Source organism: Ahaetulla prasina, chromosome 7 (assembly GCF_028640845.1).
Source record: "Ahaetulla prasina isolate Xishuangbanna chromosome 7, ASM2864084v1, whole genome shotgun sequence".
NCBI classification, from domain to species: Eukaryota; Metazoa; Chordata; class Lepidosauria; order Squamata; family Colubridae; genus Ahaetulla; species Ahaetulla prasina.
The window spans coordinates 86,160,373-86,180,786 of NC_080545.1; the positions used below are offsets into that span (position 1 = coordinate 86,160,373).

The 20,414-nt window shown below is 40.8% G+C and overlaps 1 protein-coding gene across 1 annotated transcript in view; it reads right to left on the reverse strand.

Moving 5' to 3' along the window:
- The window catches only part of RERG (RAS like estrogen regulated growth inhibitor), a 163,300-nt gene that overhangs the window by 22,197 nt on the left and 120,689 nt on the right, over positions 1–20,414 (reverse strand). Inside the window, exon 3 of the mRNA XM_058191444.1 lies at positions 4,264–4,320. Coding sequence (XP_058047427.1) covers positions 4,264–4,320 — 57 coding nt within the window. The remainder of the gene's footprint in view (positions 1–4,263; positions 4,321–20,414) is intronic.

Consider the following 20,414-nt stretch of genomic DNA (forward strand, 5'->3'; position numbering starts at 1 on the left):
ACCCCCCTGGGAGCAAAAATGGGCCACCGGGGGGGGCACCACCCCCCTGTGCTCGGTTTTGGGTTTAGTAGGCCTCCCTGCAGCCTCCTAGGAGCGAAAACAGGCCATGTGTGTGTGTGTGTATGTGTGGGTGTGGCGTGCCCCCCACAGCCCATTTTGGGCCTAGTAGACCTCCCTGCACTTACCAAAATGGGGTGCATGGGGACTCCTGCAAGGAGTGGAGCGGGGCCACCCAGCAATTTATCTACCGGTTCGTGCAAACCAGCCTGAACCAGCTATATTCCACCACTGGATCTCTTCTGCTAAAGAATTCTATCTTAAGGGACTCAAGAGGCAAGCTATTTCTGTCACAGCACCCACACTTTGGAACAAGTTAGATTGGCCCCAATCCAATTGGCCTTCAGTGAGTCCTTAAAAGATAGTTTTTCAAGCAGGCCTGGGGAATCCCACGGAAATAAGAAGCCCATGCGATTACTAATTCATTGTCTTACAGTCTTATTTGTTTTTGTGTTTGTTTTCAGTTATTGTTTTAGCTTTGTTTTTAACTCTTGTTGTATGCTGCCCAGAGGCAGATAGCTTGTGCAATAGGCAGGTACTTAATTTTAACCAAATAAATAAATATAGTATGAATCTCAGAACCACTGAACTATATCTTTCAAAGATCCTGGAGCACAGGGGAGCTGCCAGAGGACTGGAAAAGAGCTGATGTAGTTCCCATCTTCAAAAAAGGAAAAAAAACAGATCCAGGAAACTACAGACCTATCAGTCTGACCTCAATACCGGGGAAGATTCTGGAAAAGATAATCAAGCAACGAATCACCGAACACCTAGAAGCAAACAAAGTAATAACCAAAAGCCAACATGGGTTTGTCAAAAACAGATCATGCCAGACTAATCTTATCGCATTCTTTGACAAAATGACAAAATTAGTAGACCAGAGGAATGCTGTCGATATAATTTACTTGGACTTCAGTAAAGCATTTGATAAAGTAGACCATAACCTACTACTAGATAAAGTAGAAAAATGTGGGTTAGACAGCACCACCACCAGATGGATTCGTAATTGGCTGACCAACCGCACTCAACGTGTAGTCCTCAACGGAACTACATCCACAAGGAGGAAGTATGCAGTGGAGTACCCCAAGGCTCTGTTTTAGGCCCAGTACTCTTCAACATCTTCATCAATGACTTGGACGAGGGATAGATGGGGAACTCATCAAATTTGCAGATGACACCAAGCTGGCAGGAATAGCCAACACTCCAGAAGATAGGCTCAAGTTACAGAAAGATCTTGACAGACTTGAACATTGGGCGCTATCTAACAAAATGAAATTCAACAGTGAAAAAAGTAAGGTTCTACATTTAGGCCAAAAACAAAATGCACCAGTACCGTATATGTGGTACCTTGCTCAATAGTAGTACCTGTGAGAGGGATCTTGGAGTCCTAGTGGATAACCATTTAGATATGAGCCAGCAGTGTGCAGCAGCTGTTAAAAAGCCAACACAGTTCTGGGCTGCATAAACAGAGGATAGAATCAAGATCACGTGAAGTGTTAGTGCCACTTTATAATGCCTTGGTAAGGCCACACTTGGAATATTGCATCCAGTTTTGGTCGCCACGATGTAAAAAGATGTTGAGACTCTAGAAAGAGTGCAGAGAAGAGCAACAAAGATGATTAGGGACTGGAGGATAAAACATATGAAGAACGGTTGCAGGAACTGGGTATGTCTAGTTTAACAAAAAGAAGGACTAGGGGAGACATGATAGCTGTGTTCCAATATCTTAGGGGCTGCCACAAAGAAGAGGGAGTCAGGCTGTTCACCAAAGCACCTGAGGGTAGAACAAGAAGCAATGGGTGGAAACTGGTCAAAGAAAGAAGCAACTTAGAACTAAGGAGAAATTTCCTGACAGTTAGAACAATTAATAAGTGGAACGACTTGCCTTCAGAAGTTGTGAATGCTCCAACACTGGAAATTTTTAAGAAAATGTTGGATAACCATCTGACTGAGATGGTATAGGGTTTCCTGCCTGGGCAGGGGGTTGGACTAGAAGGCCTCCAAGGTCCCTTCCAACTCTGATGTTATGTTATGTTATGTAATTAGGCTTACGTTCACATATTGGTTGTCTCATTTACCCTGTGCTTCTGCTAGTCACGAGGAAGGTGAGTTGCATTTAAGCGCAGTCCTTGATTTACAATTTTATTTTTGAATTTGATGACCAGCAGTGAAACTTGCAAAAATGACAGACAAAGGTATTCCACTGGAGACATTTCAAAGGATTTTTGAAGAAAAGGGAAAGAAATTCACAGCTGCAAGAACAGCAACCATATCTCAGTAGTGGGTTTCAATTTTCTTCACTACTGGTTCGCTATTGGGAGCACACTCACTTTGTGAGTGCGTGGTGCTTCTGAGCATGCACAGAGTGTTTTTGCTGACATCTGGGCAGGTGGGTGGAGCTCCTGCCGCCGCTACCGGTTTACCCAAACTGGTGCAAACCGGTAGCAACCATATCTACTTATATGAATACACTATTTGAAAAAGATCTTAAAGAAAAAATACATAAGAGGCAAAGAAGAAGAATATGAATACTAGAAAATAAAATAGAAGTTGTGAGCTATAGCACAGAAATGAAAACTAAAGTTGGAATACAGATGATAAGCCAAGAGATGAAAAATGACCTGAATAATGTTCCATTACTGGATTTGCAAAAGAGAGAACTATTAAAGCTGGGAAGAAATTCCCAAGAAAATTTGGATGGAAATCAGATCTTATGACAGCATCTTAATGAAGCAAAGATTAAGAATGATGGGAGGAAAGGAAATGAGTATAAAGTTGACCTGCTTGATCAGGGTAAAAACAAGAAATACATTTATAATGTTCTGAGAACCTTTTATGGACTTTTTGCTAATCCAGGACAGAAACATTAATAATTGGGGAATGGTTTATGGATATTGAACCATTGAGATATGAGAAGAAGTCATTTATGTAATGTCATATCAAAGGAGATAGACTGATATTAAATTTGCTTGCCTTTTTTTTAAATAAAGAAGATCAGAAGTCACTTTAACCATTCTTTCCTTTTTTTTTCTGTATGCATTTTTTCCTTTTCTTTCTTTCTATTCTTTTGTTACTCTTGGATTTCAGATGGTTTAATTTTTTTTTTACTATTGTTAAAGCCTTTAATAAAAAGTAATTTTAAAAAATAATTTCAATCAATGCTTTCCCTATCCAAAAAAATTAAAGATGATTTCAGGGGGCATTTCACTCACCCCTGCACCAAGCAAAATTTTCTACAGTACTCTCATTTTTAAATAATATTGAAGAGATTGCATTAGACTCAAGAGTGAAAGTTGTGCAGTCCAAAGACTGGCTCAAAATGTTTAAAATCTGTGAATTTAGGGTAGTTGTTTTTTTACGAAATTGCTTGGCTATTTTGCTTTGTTATGTTAACAATATAATTATGGTTAATGAAGTCTGCTTACATTAAGCTTACTTTTTGCAATTTGACTGCCAAAATGGAAACACAGTCTTAAATGCCAGCACAAAAATCAGGCTATTGGTTCATAATACTGTTTGTTCAGTTTGTTGGTAACTCTCTAGGATTTTGGGTATGTGTCTTTTCCACAATCACTAGTAGCTTCTTGAATGGAAATATGCTGGAGATTGAACCTACATGCTAGGGTCTATGACAATTCACCACGGCCAACTCACCATGGCCAACTCGCCACTGTCAACTCACCATGGTCAACTCACCATGGCTAACTCGTCACGGTCAACTCACTGTAGCCAACTTGCCATTGCCAACTTGCCATGGCTAACTCGCTGCAGGACAAGAGTTACACTAATATAAAAGAAATTGTGGAATAGAATAATTAAAGAAAGGAGGCAAATAGAGGGACAGAATGAAATGAAAATAGCAAAAATTAAAATAATTTTTATTTATTTTAAATAATTAAATTGTCCTGCAGCGAGTTGTTCAGCGGCGAGTTGGCCATGGCAAGTTGGCCCGTGAGTTGGCCATGATGAGTTGGCTGCGACGAGTCAGCCATGGTGAGTTGTCCCATTCCCTACATGCTACATGCAAAGGTTATATTTCAAGACTGTTCTAATGACGTAGCACATATGTCTGTGATGGTATATTATTTTTATTTATTTAAGAAAATTTATATGGCCATCCAACCCAATTCTCAGTGACTCTGGGCGGCTTAACAAAGATAATAATAGCAGGACACAACAGGATACAACAGGACAAAAAAAACTCACCAAGAGTGGGGTCATACTCCCATATGAACCGCTTGGTCAGGAAACGTACAACGAGAGCTATAGGAAAGAAAAATATATCTGGTGAGTTTAAGAGACATAATAGCCCAAATGGTTTAAAGGAGTACAAATAAATTCTCAGTTCATCTTATTTCTCCAATTTGAAAGCCATTTGATATATCGAACTGGAACACAAAGACAATTTAGGCTGTTAAAATTCAACAGATTAGGGAAAATTTGTGTTAATGAACAAGTCTTTATTTTATGGATAGAGGCAGATTTTTTTTAAAAAAAAACACAATTTGTAAATCTACCCTTTAATGAACCATAGAAGATGGAATAGACTGCCATTCCCAGTCAAATTTATATTTTTTGTATTTGTTTTGAATGGTTTCCATGCTAAACTAAACATATGACATATGTGCTTTGGATCTGTTCTCACATACATTGCAGTTTCAATTACGTAAAATTTCAACTATGGGCATGTTTTGGATTAGAGATTTGACAACTGATCCTTTTTGAATTTTGCAAACAACACTTAAAATCAACAGAAACCATAATTGGTTCTGTAAAACTTAATTTTAGAGAAAATAGAAATTAAATTTAAAGAACAAAAATTCAAAACCATGTAAGAAAATTCATAACGGTTAATTCGGTTATTTTTTCCTCATAGTACAGTCTCACATTTTATTTCATCACTAGTCATATCCCAGATTTCCTCAGGATAATATATACTATTTTTCCTCAGGATAATATATACTATTTTTCCCCCCATTTTCTCCTGGCAACAGAGAAAATTGACTTAAATCTTTACTGACGGTGATTCAACACTTGGTGTATTTAATTTGTTACAAAAAAGAAAGAAATGAAAACATATCATGGCTCTCAGCTTTTAGCAGCATCAAAGAAAGAACCGATAAACTCTAATAAGAATGTTTTTTCATGCGTTATGATCTGTTCATCCATCAGCAGCAGGAGAGGCAAAATCTTGTTAAGAACATTTTAGTTGAATGAATCATTCACTCTCAAAAGAGTTCAAGTAAACACTCTTAATATTAGACCTCAAATTCACTTCTGCAGCTTCCAGAGCTGTAAATCTGTCTCTACGAAGTTTGAAGATACAATTAACAAAGATAAAAAAATAAATTCAGGATCTGAGTATTTTCTTAAGATGATATATGGAATATATGTCTAAAAAGATTGTGCAAACCAGCTGCAAATTTTCTTCTTGTGTTGCCCCTTGGCTTTTCAAGTTTTGCAGATTTATCAATCCTATTCACTAGTTCATAATTAAAAAATCCCAGAGTTTCTTTTGCAAAAACAGGGGTTTATGTCTGTAAGACAACAGGTGCTATCTCTGATTATTGGTAGTCCTCAACTTACAACCATTCATTTAGCGAACATTTGACGTTACAACAACACCAGGAAATGTGATTTATGACCATTTTTCACACTTATGGTCATTGCAGCATCCCCACCTGATCAAAATTCAGATGCTTGGCAACTGGCATGTATTTATGATATCTTTTAAATAGCGCATTCATACGCAGGATCTTGGGGTCATGTGATCACCTTTTGCGGAATGGGACTTGTCAGAGTGAACTTGCCATGGTCAACTGTAGGGTTTGAAATGGTATAGGGTTTCCTGCCTAAGCAGGGGGTTGGGCTAGAAGACCTCCAAGGTCCCTTCCAATTCTGTTATTCTATTCTATTATTTCTATTATTAATTCTATTCTATTCTATTCTATTCTATTCTATTCTATTCTATTCTATTCTATTCTATTCTATTCTATTCTATTCCATTCCATTCCATTCCATTCTATTATTCTATTCCTACGGGACAACTCACCATGCCCAGTTCTCCATGGGACAACTTGCTCCAGGACAATTCAACAATTCAATTTAACTATTTAAAAAATAATTTAAAAAATATTTTAATTTTTGTTATTCACATTTTCTTTTGTCTTTTTTTTTGGCATCCTTCCTTTAATGATTCTATTAGACTATTTCTTCAATATTAGTGTAACTCTTGTCCCATGGCAAACTGTCCCATGGTGAGTTGGCCATGGCGAGTTGTCCTAGACCCCACCTTTTGCAATCTTTTGACAAGCAAAGTCAATGAATAGAATAGAATAGAATAGAATTTTATTGGCCAAGTGTGATTGGACACACAAGGAATTTGTCTTGGTGCATATGCTCTCAGTGTACATAAAAGAAAAGATAAGTTCATCAAGGTACAACATTTACAACACAATTGATGGTCAATATATCAATATAAATCATAAGGATTGCCAGCAACAAGTTATAGTCATACAGTCATAAGTGGAAAGAGATTGGTGATGGGAACTATGAAACGATTAATAGTAGTGGAGATTCAGTAAATAGTCTGACAGTGTTGATGGAATTATTTGTTTAGCAGAGTGATGGCCTTCGGGAAAAAACTGTTCTTGTGTCTAGTTGTTCTGGTGTGCAGTGCTCTATAGCGTCGTTTTGAGGGTAGGAGTTGAAACAGTTTATGTCCAGGATGCGAGGGATCTGCAAATATTTTCACAGCCCTCTTCTTGATTGGTGCAGTATACAGGTCCTCGACCCCACCTTTTGCAATCTTTTGACAAGCAAAGTCAATGGGGAAGCCAAATTCACTCAACCGTTACTACCTTAAATACTGCAGTGATTCACTTAACAACTGTGGCAAGCACAGCTCACTTAACAAGTGAGCTTGCTTAGCCATGGAAGTTTTGGGTTCAATTGTGGTCGTACGTTGAGGACTAACGTACGCATAAAAATATTACTTTCTACATGTGTCCAATTACAGATGCCATCATTCACAATAAAGACATTTTGCCATCTACTTGCGCAATACATCTGAAAAGCAATACATTGAGAAAACGTTTTCAAAGAACTGTATTTTTTGGAGTATAAGACGCACCTTTTTCCCCAAAAAAAGAGGGTGAAAATCTGGGTATGTCTTATACTCCGAATGTAGCCCCACCCAGCTTCTCAAACAGAGATTTCAGAGGCTGAAAGAAGCTTCAGAAAAGAAGCCCTCAAACAGAGCTTCAGAAAAGAAGCCCCCAAATCAGGGGCCGGATAGCTCAGGCTGGTACAGCCTGTTATTAAGAACACAAAGCCTGCAATTACTGCAGGTTCAAGCCCGGCCCAAGGTTGACTCAGCCTTCCATCCTTTATAAGGTAGGTAAAATGAGGACCCAGATTGTTGGGGGGGCAATAAGTTGACTTTGTAAAAATATACAAATAGAATGAGACTATTGCCTTATACACTGTAAGCCGCCCTGAGTCTTCGGAGAAGGGCGGGGTATAAATGTAAACAAAAAAAAAAAAAAAATAGAGCTTCAGAAAAGAAGCTCCCAAATAGAGCTTCAAAAAAGAAGCTCCCAAACAGAGCTTCAGAGGCTTTTTTTCTGAAGTTCTGTTTTAGAGGCTTTCAGAAGCAGGAAAAAAAGCCAAAAAAAAAAAAAAAAGCAAGGCACAGAGCTCACAACCAAGGAACCTGTTGCTAAAATTCACCTCTGGGAACAGCTGATTGGGGGTATTCCGGGAGGCCAATCCACCTGCCAATCAGCTTTTTTCTTATTTTCCTCCCCAAAAACTAAGGTGCATCTTATACTCCAGTGCGTCTTACACTCCGAAAAATGTGGTACATAGAAGAGCAACATTTTTTTTAAAAAAAGGAAAGAAAAAGGTGAAAAGTCAGTTTCTAGCACCAATAACTGATTATTAGAAACTCTGCACTTTGCTTGGATGTTTTACCTGTTGTATCTGTTTAGTATTATTATTACTGAATAGTAATTTTAGTAATAACACTAAATTGGCACAATCAATTTTATTCGATCAAACTGAATTGGCGCAATCAGTTTTATTTGACCAATTCCCCATTTCTGTTTTTTTGATTCAGGAAAATCATGAATGTGCATGTATATATATTCTGTTTCTAAAAACAGATACACATAAGTATTTTGATCTGTTCTATCTACTTTACAGCCCTCAATCCATAACTCAATACAACTGTCAGCATCACATGGTTGGGTGAAATTATCCACGGTTTCTTAATGAAATGGAACAAGAGTACATTCTAGAAATACAGCACAATCAATAAATCAAAATTCCAAATGACAGGTGGATTTTTCATGGTCTGGATGACAAAATGGCTCCTTTACTTTCTTTTGTGGCTTTGACACGTGAACGAACCTAAATCATCCTGTTGTCGGGCTTGTGTCAGTGTGTGTGCTTAGTGGTAGTAAAAAATTATAAGGTGGCGGGAGGAGAGGAGGCTCAGTTCCTGAGATACATTTTAAAAAAAAAAGAGCCATGGAATTGAATCTGAAGGAACAGGGTTGGATTGTGTTTGTTCATTCAAATCAATAGTTTGAGCAGAACAGGGTTGGGTTCTACTTACGTTTACTACCGGTTCGTATGGTGCTTGCACGCTCTTCTGCACATGCGCAGAAACTTCTGCACATGCGTAGAAGAGTTTTGATGATGTTTGGGTCAGTGGGCGGAGCCTCCCGCCGGTTTTACTACTGGTTCTATAGAACTGGTACGAACCGGGGGCAACCGGTGGCTCAGCAGACTAAGTCTGTCTGTTATTAACACAGCTGCTTGCAATTACTGCAAGTTCAAGTCCCACCAGGCCCAAGGTTGACTCAGCCTTCCATCCTTTATAAGGTAGGTAAAATGAGGACCCAGATTGTTGGGGGCAATAAAGTTGACTTTGTATATAATATACAAATGGATGAAGACTATTGCTTAATACAGTGTAAGCCGCCCTGAGTCTTCGGAGAAGGGCAGGATATAAATTCAAATAAAAAAAAAAAACCACCACTTGAGCAGAAGCTTCCTCATAGCTGACAATCATATTTTTGGGTCAGATGCATCATCCCTATTCACCCAGTTGTTTCCTTCCTGATCTCCTGGAAGATGGGAGGGGATCACCTGGTTCCTGCTTTCCATCTCTATTCTGCTGCTCTGATATACATCAAAGGTTAAAGCTATAGGGTGTTGTGGTCTGTCACCAGCCTATGGAGCTGGCAACAGAGTCGGACAGCGATGAGGCTGAAATGAGGCCAGGGCCATCGAGAACTGAGGTGCGGACTCCAGAGCCTGATAGTAGTGAGGCAGAGGAACAGGAGGAGCCTGTTCCTAATGAACGCATGAGAAGAGCTGCCAGAAGGCAAGAGCAGCTCAAGCAGAGAGGACAGCTCGGGAGTAGGGCCAAGAGATGATTGTCCCCTCTCATAAGGCTTAAAACAGACCAGCACCGGTGTTTCAGCTTTGCTGGAAAACAATGTTGTAGCTGCGTCTTCTGCTTCGTCTTCTGCTTTGTGTCCGTCTTTGTTTTTGTGGCTTCTGGAAGTTTGCCAGGAACAGCCTTTAGCAGTTTGCCTAATTGGAATAAGGTTTGCTAGATAACTGAGGAATTTGTGTTGGGAGGCATTTGTTTTCCTTTGAGTTGAACAACGCTGGGAATGAAGTAATTCCCAGCTGTTCGAATAACGTTTGTTTTCCATGGACTAAGTTTATTACTACCTACTTGGGTCTGGGTCACAACATAGGGCAGTCTTAAGTATTGTTTTCAGTGGATATTTTGATATATCAAGATAAAGTAGATATAAAGTCCCCTACCATTTTTATCTCTAGGAAACTCTCCCACCTCTAGCTAAACTCTAGTTCCAGCCTCTCATGCTACAGGAACAATTAGAAAGTGACTGCAAACTTGGAGAGAGTCTTGCATCCTCTGGTAGCTCCTGCTATGGCTCCCAATTAAAAATGGAACATAACATGAAAGATTATCTCTTCTTCAGGACTCACCGATGTCCCATCCAAGGGATGGATGAGTGGCAAACAGCTGCTTAGCTGTGTCAGTATTATAGCAGGTGGTGCTCCTATTCTGTTCATTGACTCCGATCGGAAAGATACCAAATTGAAACATGAAACTAATTACTTATTTCAGCTTAATCTAGCCAGTTATTCAAAGTATGTCTTCTTGCCCAGAGGCTTCCTTGACTTCTACCACCAAGCACTTGCTACTTAACTATTTTTAAAGGGAATTATTTGATGGATGAGCTGCAGGCACAGGTAATATCTGTGCTTACCAACTCGCCAACTCTTTCCTTGCTAATAATGTTACTGGAGGAACTGAACTGCCTGGTTTCTGTCTGTCCTCAAATTAACCTGCAACATTGGCAGGATGGTGAAGGTGGTTAGATATCTGCTCTTTTAAAAGCTCAAGACTTTTCTGCATGCTGCAGAAACCAGGCAGGATAGCCTGACATGGAAGAAGAAATGGAGAATCAAGATAAAGCAGAAGCCATATCAGCTTGTTTTAATCTGCACAAACTAGTTTTCAGCATTCCAATTACACTATAATGGGCCTCCATGATAGATGGAAGCAGAATTTATGCATACTTTTAGACTGGTTGGGATTAATGGATAAAGAACTTGGGGAAAAAATGGAACTTTGATGATACATATGTTGACAGCAGCAAGAATACCCTATGCGCAAAAATGAAAGGACACTTTGATTCCCACAATGGATGAATGGATGCAAAAGTCAATTGACTTAACAGATGGCTAAATTTACTGGTTTGGTTAAAGAACAGAACACAACTTTGCTTGTACTTGGAATTCACTTTTGGAATTTGTGCTTTCGATGGAAAAAAAAAGTGAAACTTTGATTTCGGATTTTGCTGATTAGATAGGTTTGTTGTTATGGAAATGACTAGTATATACTGTATTATTATATAAAAGAAAAAAGTTGAGGTTTCACCTTATTCTACTGTTCCAAAAAGAGTCGGAAATCAAAGCTTTTCTTTTTCTTTTCCCCTTTCCTCCTCTATTTCCCCATTATGGCCATTTTTCTTTGTATTTCTGTATTTTATATTTTGATAAACTAATGAAATATTTACTGATCCTAATTTTAGATGGCTTGGATTTCCAGAGGCAAGGATGGACCAAAATCTTGTGCCAAAACTTCTTTGTTAGAAGGTCTCTTTGACATGTCTACTTAAAATGAGCAAGGAACAAGAGCTGGAAGCATCTCAGTTTCTTCCCTAGATCCTCCAGTTATCACTATAAATAGTTTCATAGGGTAATGCACTGCATATATCAAGAGTTTATCATTACTCAAGTTCTCCTTTCAACCATTTTACATTTTGCTTGTACATCCTAGTCAGTGGAGTTATGCCTCATAAGAAAAATGTTTTGGAAGAAATGCTTCAAACCTCAAGACCTCTTTGCTATTCTTTAAAGAACCCCATCTTTCTCAGGCATCTATATAAAAATGAGTAAAAATGCTGTTATTTTAAGGGATGAGTCATTAATGTTATTATGACTATCTGACAGGGACAATTTGTTTAGGCCCTCATGGAAGGTTAAAAGAAGTTGAGCTGTTTCAATGAACAATAAGTCTTATTCTAAATTATTTTCAAGGGGTCCACAAATGTAGAGAGCAAGGAAGATGACCTTGGCAATGATATGCAATATCCATCTCCAGAATGATGAAGAATGAAACATATTTTAATTCTACAACAGCCAGATAACATTCTGAAGCAGCTCAGACACTTCCCTAATTCTAATAATTCCCAATGCCTCACTGGAGGCTTTTAAGAAGAGACTAGACAGCAATTCCAGTATTTGAGAGGCTACCACAAAGAACGCGGGGAGGGGGCGGGTGTCAACTTATTTTCCAATGCACCAGTGGGCAGGACAAGAAACAATGGATGGAAACTAACCAAGGAGAGAAGCAACCTGGAATTAAGGAGAAACGTCCTAACAGTGAGGACAATTAACTAGTGGAACAGCTTGTCTTCAGAAGTTGTTGGTGCAACTTCTTAAAAACTGGAGGTTTTTAAGAAAAGACTGGATAATCACCTGTCTGAAATGGTGTTGGGTGTCCTGCTTGAGCAGGGGGTTGGACTAGAAGACCTCAATGGTCCATTCCAACTCTATTAGCTATAAGCAGGAGAGGAGGTACAACCGTGATTCTGTTATTATAGCCAATCCCAATAAAAACAGTTTTAACAATTCCTATGGAGCTGATTCCTTGATGTCGTCTACCTAATGATCTTGACATTAATTCTAACAATCAATAGTATAGAATCATAAGACAAAAAACCAGTAACCTATAGTTATTGCTTGCATTAAGAAAATCCTCAAAGCATAACCATTCGTGGATATGCTATGCAAAATTTCCATATGAACTACAGCCATTCCTGATCCAGGAATGATATGTGACCCAATATTTTGCCTCAGGCTTAATTGCTATTTATCCATACTTTGTTATCCTATTCAGAGGAACCCTTTTCCAGTTCAACAAACCTCACAAATCAAAAAGTCTTTCAATATAAAAAGAAGGACTACGGGAGTGACATTATAAGAACGTCCCAATATTTGAGCAGCTGCCGCAAAGAAGAGGGGGGGGTCAACCCAGGGGTGAAATCCACTCGATTCTATCTAGCTCGCTGAACCAGTAGCGCTGGTGGCAGGAGGCTCCGCCCACCCTCTGCACATGCACAGAAGGCTCTGTGCATGCGCAGAAGAGGTCCATGTGCGCACAGCCTGCGCAGTGCGCACACTCCCACGCACTCCCGTTCCCAAACCAGTAGCGAAGGTAAGTGGATTTTACCCCTGGGTCAACCTATTTTCCAAAGATCCTGAAGGCAGGACCAGAAACAATGGCTGGAAACTCATCAAGGAGAGAAGCAACCTAGAACTAAGGAGAAATTTCCTGACAGTTAGAACAATTAATCGGTGGAACAACCTGCATCCAGAGGTTGTGAGTGCTCCAACGCTGGAGGTTTTTAAGAGATTAGACAACAATTTGTCTGAAATGTTATAGGGTTTCCCACTTGAGCAGGGGTTGGACCAGAGGACCTCCAAGGTCCCTTCCAATCCTGTTATTCTGTCATTGAAACATATTCAATCTTCTATTTCCCTCATTCAGATTTTTTTTCCCTCTCTCTCTCTGAGGAGAGAGAAAGTCTGAAGGTGCCTCTGACAACTCAATTGCACAGATGACCCAGATAGAGTGTTTGTCAGTTAGAAAATAAGTGCTTTGGGCTATTTGGGCCAAAAGACCTTCAACGCTTACGAGCCGTTTCCAAGAAGAAGTCTAAGGTGCCTTATGATGTGTGACCCTTGGGCTCCCATCACAATTTTCTGACATGAAAGCTTTCAACAGTACAGCAAGCTTGGGGAAAAAAAGATTTGTATGGCTTCTTCTGCCCCTAGCATTTATGTATTAGTTTCTTGGGCTTAACATTTCTCAGATATATTAATTCATGGGAAGTGCCATGTTGGCAGGCATCTTCCTTAATGCTTGTTAGGCTTCCTGTAAAAAAAAATATCTGACTTCGTTTCATCATTTTTTCTTCATTATAGTAAGACAGACAGCAACACGAAGTATCAGATTTCAGCACGATTGTGTCCTGTTCTGAGCACAAGCTCCAAAAGGACACTGACAAGTTCAGAGATGGTTCAGAGAATGGACACCAAGAAGGTGAGGGAATCGGGAAACCAAGTCCTATGAGGAACGGTGAAAGGATCTGGATACATTTAGCCTACAGAAGACATGATTAATGGGAGATAAGCTAGAAGGATTTAGATATCTTAAACCAGAGGTCTCCAACCTTGGCAACTTGAAGACTTGTGGACTTCAACTCCCAGAATTCCTCAGCCAGCAAAGCTAGCTGAGGTAGAAGCAAAGCTGGCTGAGGAATTCTGGGAGTTGAAGTCTTCAAGTTGCCAAAGTTGGAGACCCCTGTTTTAAACTGTTGTCCGTGGAGATTCTCAATCAACCAGGTCATGGTGTTCCATGGTGCTTTTTTCAAAGGGCAACTAGACTTTCTTGGGGTTTTTTTCCCAACAGAGCAGGAAAGGTAAGATACCACCTATCTCCAACACAATCCTTTCAGCAGTCTTGAACAGATTCCATACTCATTTGCATCCTGATTCAGATGACTCTGAGGATCCAGATCAGTGGTGGTATTCAGCTGGTTGTATCCGGTTCGGGCAAACCAGTCACGGTGGCTGTGGGAGGCTCTGCCTACCTACCTGGACATCATCACGTCCTGTTTTTGATGCTCTGTGCATGTGTGTTCACATGCATGCCTACCGTCCCTGTCCTAATATTCCTTTTTATTTACTCTTTTCATGTATCCAAATTATGTTTATACTTTTACCTGTTATATATGACTGACAAATAAATAAATAAAATAATAAATAAAAAAATTTGCAAACCAGTAGCGAAGGTAAGTGGATACCACTCCTGATTCAGATAAACCCCAAAATGGCCTCGACTTCTTTCAAAGTACTAAGGACCGATCCTCAGAGTGCTAACAATGATCTTTCCATTCCTCAACAGTTAGTTAGAACTAAAGAAGCTTCTTGGATGAGAACAAAATATTTTCAAAGAAAAAAAAGACAAGAAAGTCCAGTTGCCTTTTTTTGGGGGGGGGGACACCTTGTGATGATTTTAAGCTGTTGATGTTGAAGTAGACTTATTCTCCAATTGCTTCAAGAGGAAGGACAAAAAAACAAACAAACCAACAGGTTAAAAATACAGGAAAGAGGCACAAGTTAGAATTTCCTGACTTATTTAGCTGAAAGAATGGATACCACACAAAATGGGGTGAGTTCAGCCATAGGGAATAAAAAAAGTGGATATCTGCAATCTAATACTTTCCTGGAAACCCTAGACTTACCTGCCCAGCATATTGAGTTGTTGCATTCTGGAATGTACAAAAGATACTTAAAGCAAGGGTCTCCAACCTTGGTCCCTTTAAGACTTGTGGACTACAACTCCCAGAGTTCCTCAGCCAGTTCTTAAAGGGACCAAAGTTGGAGACCCCTGATCTATATCCATTCCAGGTCCAATCAATCAATCAATCAATCAATCAATCAATCAATCAGGATAGAGCTGAAAGGGACCTTGGAGTTCTTCTAGTCCAACTTCTTGCTCAAGCAGAAGACTCTATACCACTTCAGATAGGTGGTTGTCCAGTCTTTTCTTAAAAACCTCCAGTGATGAAGCACCTACAAGCTGTTCCACTGGTTGATTGTCCTTACTGTTAGGAAGTTTCTCCTTAATTCTAGGTTACTTCTCTCCTTGATTATTTTCCAACCATTGTTCCTTGTCTTGGCTTCTGATGCTTTGGAAAATAAGTCGACCCGCTCTTCTTTGTGGTTATCTTGATAATCACTGACACATTCTCTGAGCAACATTTTAGTTAGGCCGGACACCTAGAAATAGTGTGGCCCCAAAGCCAAATCTGATTGTCTTATGTATACAAGGCACCTAAACCAGTGGTGGGATTCAGTCGATTTGGGATAACTGGTAGTTAAATTGCTGAGTGGCCCCATTTTGGCTCCCAGGTGCAAGGAGGCCTACTAGGCCCAAAATGGGGTGCAATGGGGTACCACCACACACCCCTGTGATCCATTTTGTGCCTAGTAGGCCTCCTTGCACCTGGGAGATAAGATGGGGTGTGTGGAGACTTCTGGAAGGGGCCGGGTGGGGCAGGGCCAGCCAGCAATTTAACAACCGGTTCGGCTGAAGTAGTGTGAACCGGTTGAATCCCACTACTGCAGAGAATGCTTTTTAGACCTTGATATTTCAGGGTTAGGAGAGAGATCTTGGTCCAATCCAATCAAAAGGCTTCCATGCATACAGAGATATCTCATCTCTTTCATGAGGGTCCTGTTGAGGAGCAATTATGCTCCATGCTATTTGAAGCACCCTTGATTTTTATGATCCAGCTACCTTCTAATCTAATCTGCTGTCTGGAGATTTGATCTCGGACAACAACATTGACAATAATAACTACACAATCGTGCCTACCGTTCCTGTCCTATTGTTTCCTTTCGTTATATCCAATTAATATAGTTATTACATACTCATACTCATATATATGCTTATATATTGTATAATTATTTCATGCTTATGCTTATATATACTATGTGACAAAAATAAAAAAAAGATCATATCAGTAATAATAACCCAGTATAGTGTCAATTTAAGTCATTATCAGAAATTGAAATATAGTTTTAATTGCCTGCAACATCATCAAGTAGTAACTACGTCCCAGAGGGATTTCAAGTGATGAAAATGTTAAGTATCCTAGAGCTGCTCCATTGCAGATTGTAACATAGTTACTGTTTACTATAATGGTAGGATGGAACCCGCTAGAACAGGGGTGTGTCAAACTCAAGGCCTGAGGGCCAGATGAGGCCCATGGGGTGCTTAGGTATGGCTCGTGAGGCCACCCTGGAAACAGCAAAGGGCCAGCCCGCAGTGCCTCTGCTAGTGAAAACAGTGCTTGTGAGAGCTGTGCATGGACCTCCCGAGCTCCATTTTCACTGGCAGAGTGCTCGGGCAGCACAGGCACCCCAACATGATTGATGTTGAGCTGGCCACACCCACCCTGGCCACACCCACTCAGCCCCTGAGGTCAAGCGGAAACCTGATGCAGCCCTCAATGAAATTGAGTCTGACACCCCTGTGCTAGAAGAAACTTTGCCAGCTTCCTCTCTGTAAAACTCGAGTCATTCATGCTACAAAACTTTCGTCTTTTAAATGTTACTTAGAAGTAAGCCTATCTATGTTATTGGAAAATATCCTTATAATTAATATGGAAAGTACAGGATGTTGCTGTCGTGTCCCACTCCTCCGCTGACGGCCGGGTCAGGGAAATCCGAATCAGGCTTGCCTCTGCAGCTCTGCCCAAAGTCCTAGCAAAGTCCTCAGAGCAGGCAGGAGACCAGTAAGTGACTTCAGCAAGATAAGTTCGACTTTGCCTGACTCAGAGACTGCCAGAAAGCAGATCCTTTATATAGGCCATGGGGTGTGGCTCCATGACTCAGCACTCATTAAGGCCTGCCCCTCCCTTCCTTCTGTTGCCTCCGCCTATCCAGTCTTCTGATGCGAGGGTCACTCCAATCAGCAGCTGTTGGAAATAAACTTTCCTCAGGCTCACATGCTGTGGAGGAGGGGGAGGGGTCTAGCTACTCCATTTGCCTGGGCATGGAGCCAGGGCTGGGGCCGGAGGGTGCTCCCTCCTCTGCAGCCTGCTTGGGCATGGAGCCAGGGCTGGGACCGGGAGGTGCCCCCTCCTCTGCAGCTTGTCTGGGCATGGAGCCAGAACTGGGGCCGGGAGGCATACATTCCTCCGTGTTCGGGAGCAGATAAGCAGACCCCGGCTGCGGTGAGAGCGGACAAGACACAACAGTTGCTTCTCCATAATCCATAGCTTCCCTCTTTTGAGAGGGGGGCTTGCGCTGTATTATAACTGTGAAGCTTTTAGATTCTGTCTCCAAAAAGAGGCTTAGACCTATGCCAAGAAAAGACCCAGCTGCTTTAAAGAGCAGCAGAAAAGTGTGTGCACCAATACAATTTCCAGATTAACAGAGTTGGAAAGGACCTTGTAGGTCATCTACTCCAACCCTCTACCCAAGCAGGAGACCCTACACCATTTCTGACAAATGGCAGTCTGATTTCTTCATAAAAGCCTCCAGTGATGAAGCTCCCACAACTTCCGAAAGCAACTTCTGTTCTATCGGTTGATTGTTCTCACTGTCAGAAAATTTCTCCTTATTTCCAGGTTGAATCTCCCCTTCATCAGTTTCCATCCATTATTCCTTGTCTGGCCTTCGGGTGCCTTGGAAAATAGCTTGACCCCTTCCTCCCTGTGGCAGCCCTTCAAATATTGGAACACTACTATCATGTCTCCTCTGATCCTTCTCTTCACTAGACTACCAGGCCCAGTTCCTGTAACCGTTCTTCATATGTTTTAGTCTAAGCATCCTGGTTGCTCTTCTCTGCACTTTTTCTAGGGTCTCAACATCTTTTTTATAGTGTGGTGACCAAAACTGGATGCAGTATTCTAGGTGTGGACTTGCTAAGGCTTTATAGAGTGGTTTTAGTACCTCACTTGATCTTGATTGTATCCCTCTGTTCATGCAAAGTAGGATTGTATTGGCTTTTTTGGCTGCCACTGCACACTGCTGGCTCATATTTAGCTGATTGTCCACTAAGATTCCAAGATTCCTCCCACAGTTACTGCTATTAAGCCTGGTTTCACCCAGTCTATATGTGTACTTTTGGTTTTCCTTGCCTAAGTCTTTACTTTTCTCTACCCTGAATTTCATTTTGTTAGATAGGTATATCAGTATTTCAATTTGAAATACTGCAAGGCCTTACTGACCTTTTCTCTCAGGAAAGCAGTTCTCACATGGTCTGAAATAAGCACCCTGATTATCAAAACAAGTTACAGATGGAAATTGTCTGTTTTCGTGCAAAGGAGATTCAGTTTTAGCTCTTTATGCATGAAAAATGTGAATGTTTATTTTGGTGCAAAGACAGCTCACACGTATTAACAAGCGACTCGACATCTTCCAACAAAGATGCTTTTGTTGAATCCTAAAGATTCACTATTTTGGCCATGTTACTAATGAAAATTGCTCCAAAAGTGTTTCTCCTGCAAATTACACAACATAGTTCCCTGCAGAAGGGTCCAACTTGTGGGTCATATACTCCCTATGGTGAATAATTGAATTCCCAAGATGGCAATGAGATGGGTCCCCCCAGTGCCAAACAACCAAGAAGATCCCTCAAAATACATGGCGAAGAATATTCATAGATGACTAGACACAAGAACAGTTTCTTCCCAAACGCCATCACTCAAACAAATAATTCCCTCAACACTGTCAAACTATTGACTAAATCTGCACTACTATTAATCTTCTCATCATTCCCACCACCCATCTCCTTCCACTTATGACTGTATGACTGTAACCTTGTTGCTTGTATCCTTACGATTTATATTGATATTGTTTCCTGATTGCTTATTTGTACCCTATGACTATCATTAAGTTTGTACCTTATAATTCTAAAGACTTTAAACATCACATGGGAAGACCCTGACATACTCACCCAAAACCAAAAACATTGGAGCTTCCTTGCTGCCCAATATGTTACATAATACAGGAGGATCTAATGCCTAAGAGCTCATGTTTGATACGCAGTTGAGGGATCTGTATCACCTAGTGATTGCTTGCAGCGATGAAAAGGTAACTTAAGAAAACAACAAACCAACACAATTGGAAGGGACCTTGGAGGTCTTCTAGTCCAACCCCCTACTCAGGCAGGAAACCCTTTACCATTCCAGATAAGTGACTGTTCAGTCTCTTCTTAAAAACCTCCAGTGTTAGACCACCCACATCCTCTCCTCTCCGACCAGATTCACCAGGAATCAAAGGGGGGGGGAAGTATACAAAATCCCATTAATTAGAGCTACCAGAACTGAGGTGCAAACAATTGGATGATTGCTAAATGACAGCAACATTACCACCGGCTAATATTTAAAATTTTTGTAATCCGACTCTGGGGGCCTTTACCACTTATTTGTGTAATGAATGATTTCAGCAATTTTGGGATAAATCTGCCCGAACCAGTGGAGCGCATGAGCAGTTTGTCAGTAGATGACATTGGTAAAGGTAAAGGTAAAGGTTCCCCTCGCACATACGTGCTAGTCGTTGCCGAATCTAGGGGACGGTGCTCATCTCCGTTTCAAAGCCGAAGAGCCAGCGCTGTCCGAAGACGTCTCCGTGGTCATGTGGCCGGCATGACTCAACACCAAAAGCGCATGGAACGCTGTTACCTTCCCACCAGAGGTGGTCCCTATTTTTTCTACTTGCATTTTTACGTGCTTTCCAAACTGCTAGGTTGGCAGAAGCTGGGACAAGTAACAGGAGCTCACCCCGTTACACGGCAGCACTAGGGATTCAAACCACTGAGCTGCCGACCTTTCGATCGACAAGCTCAACGTCCTAGCCTCTGAGCCACCGCGTTCCTATTAGATGACATTGGTAGCACCCTCCAAACAGAACAGCAGTTGCATTACATCAACAAGTCTGCTTTTAATGAGATTTCCTGGCAGCCTGAACATTGAAGAGGGATACCAGGCAGTTCCAGCCACCTCATTCAAAATAAAACTCTGACAACACTATCTCTTTAACGGCATGGAATTGTTGTTTGGGTTTTTTTTTTTTTCACCTTTAGGATGAGTCACTCCACACTTGATGTGGCACCAGAGGTTCGTCAACACTTGCTGTGGCAAAAACAGATAGAATTTAGAAGG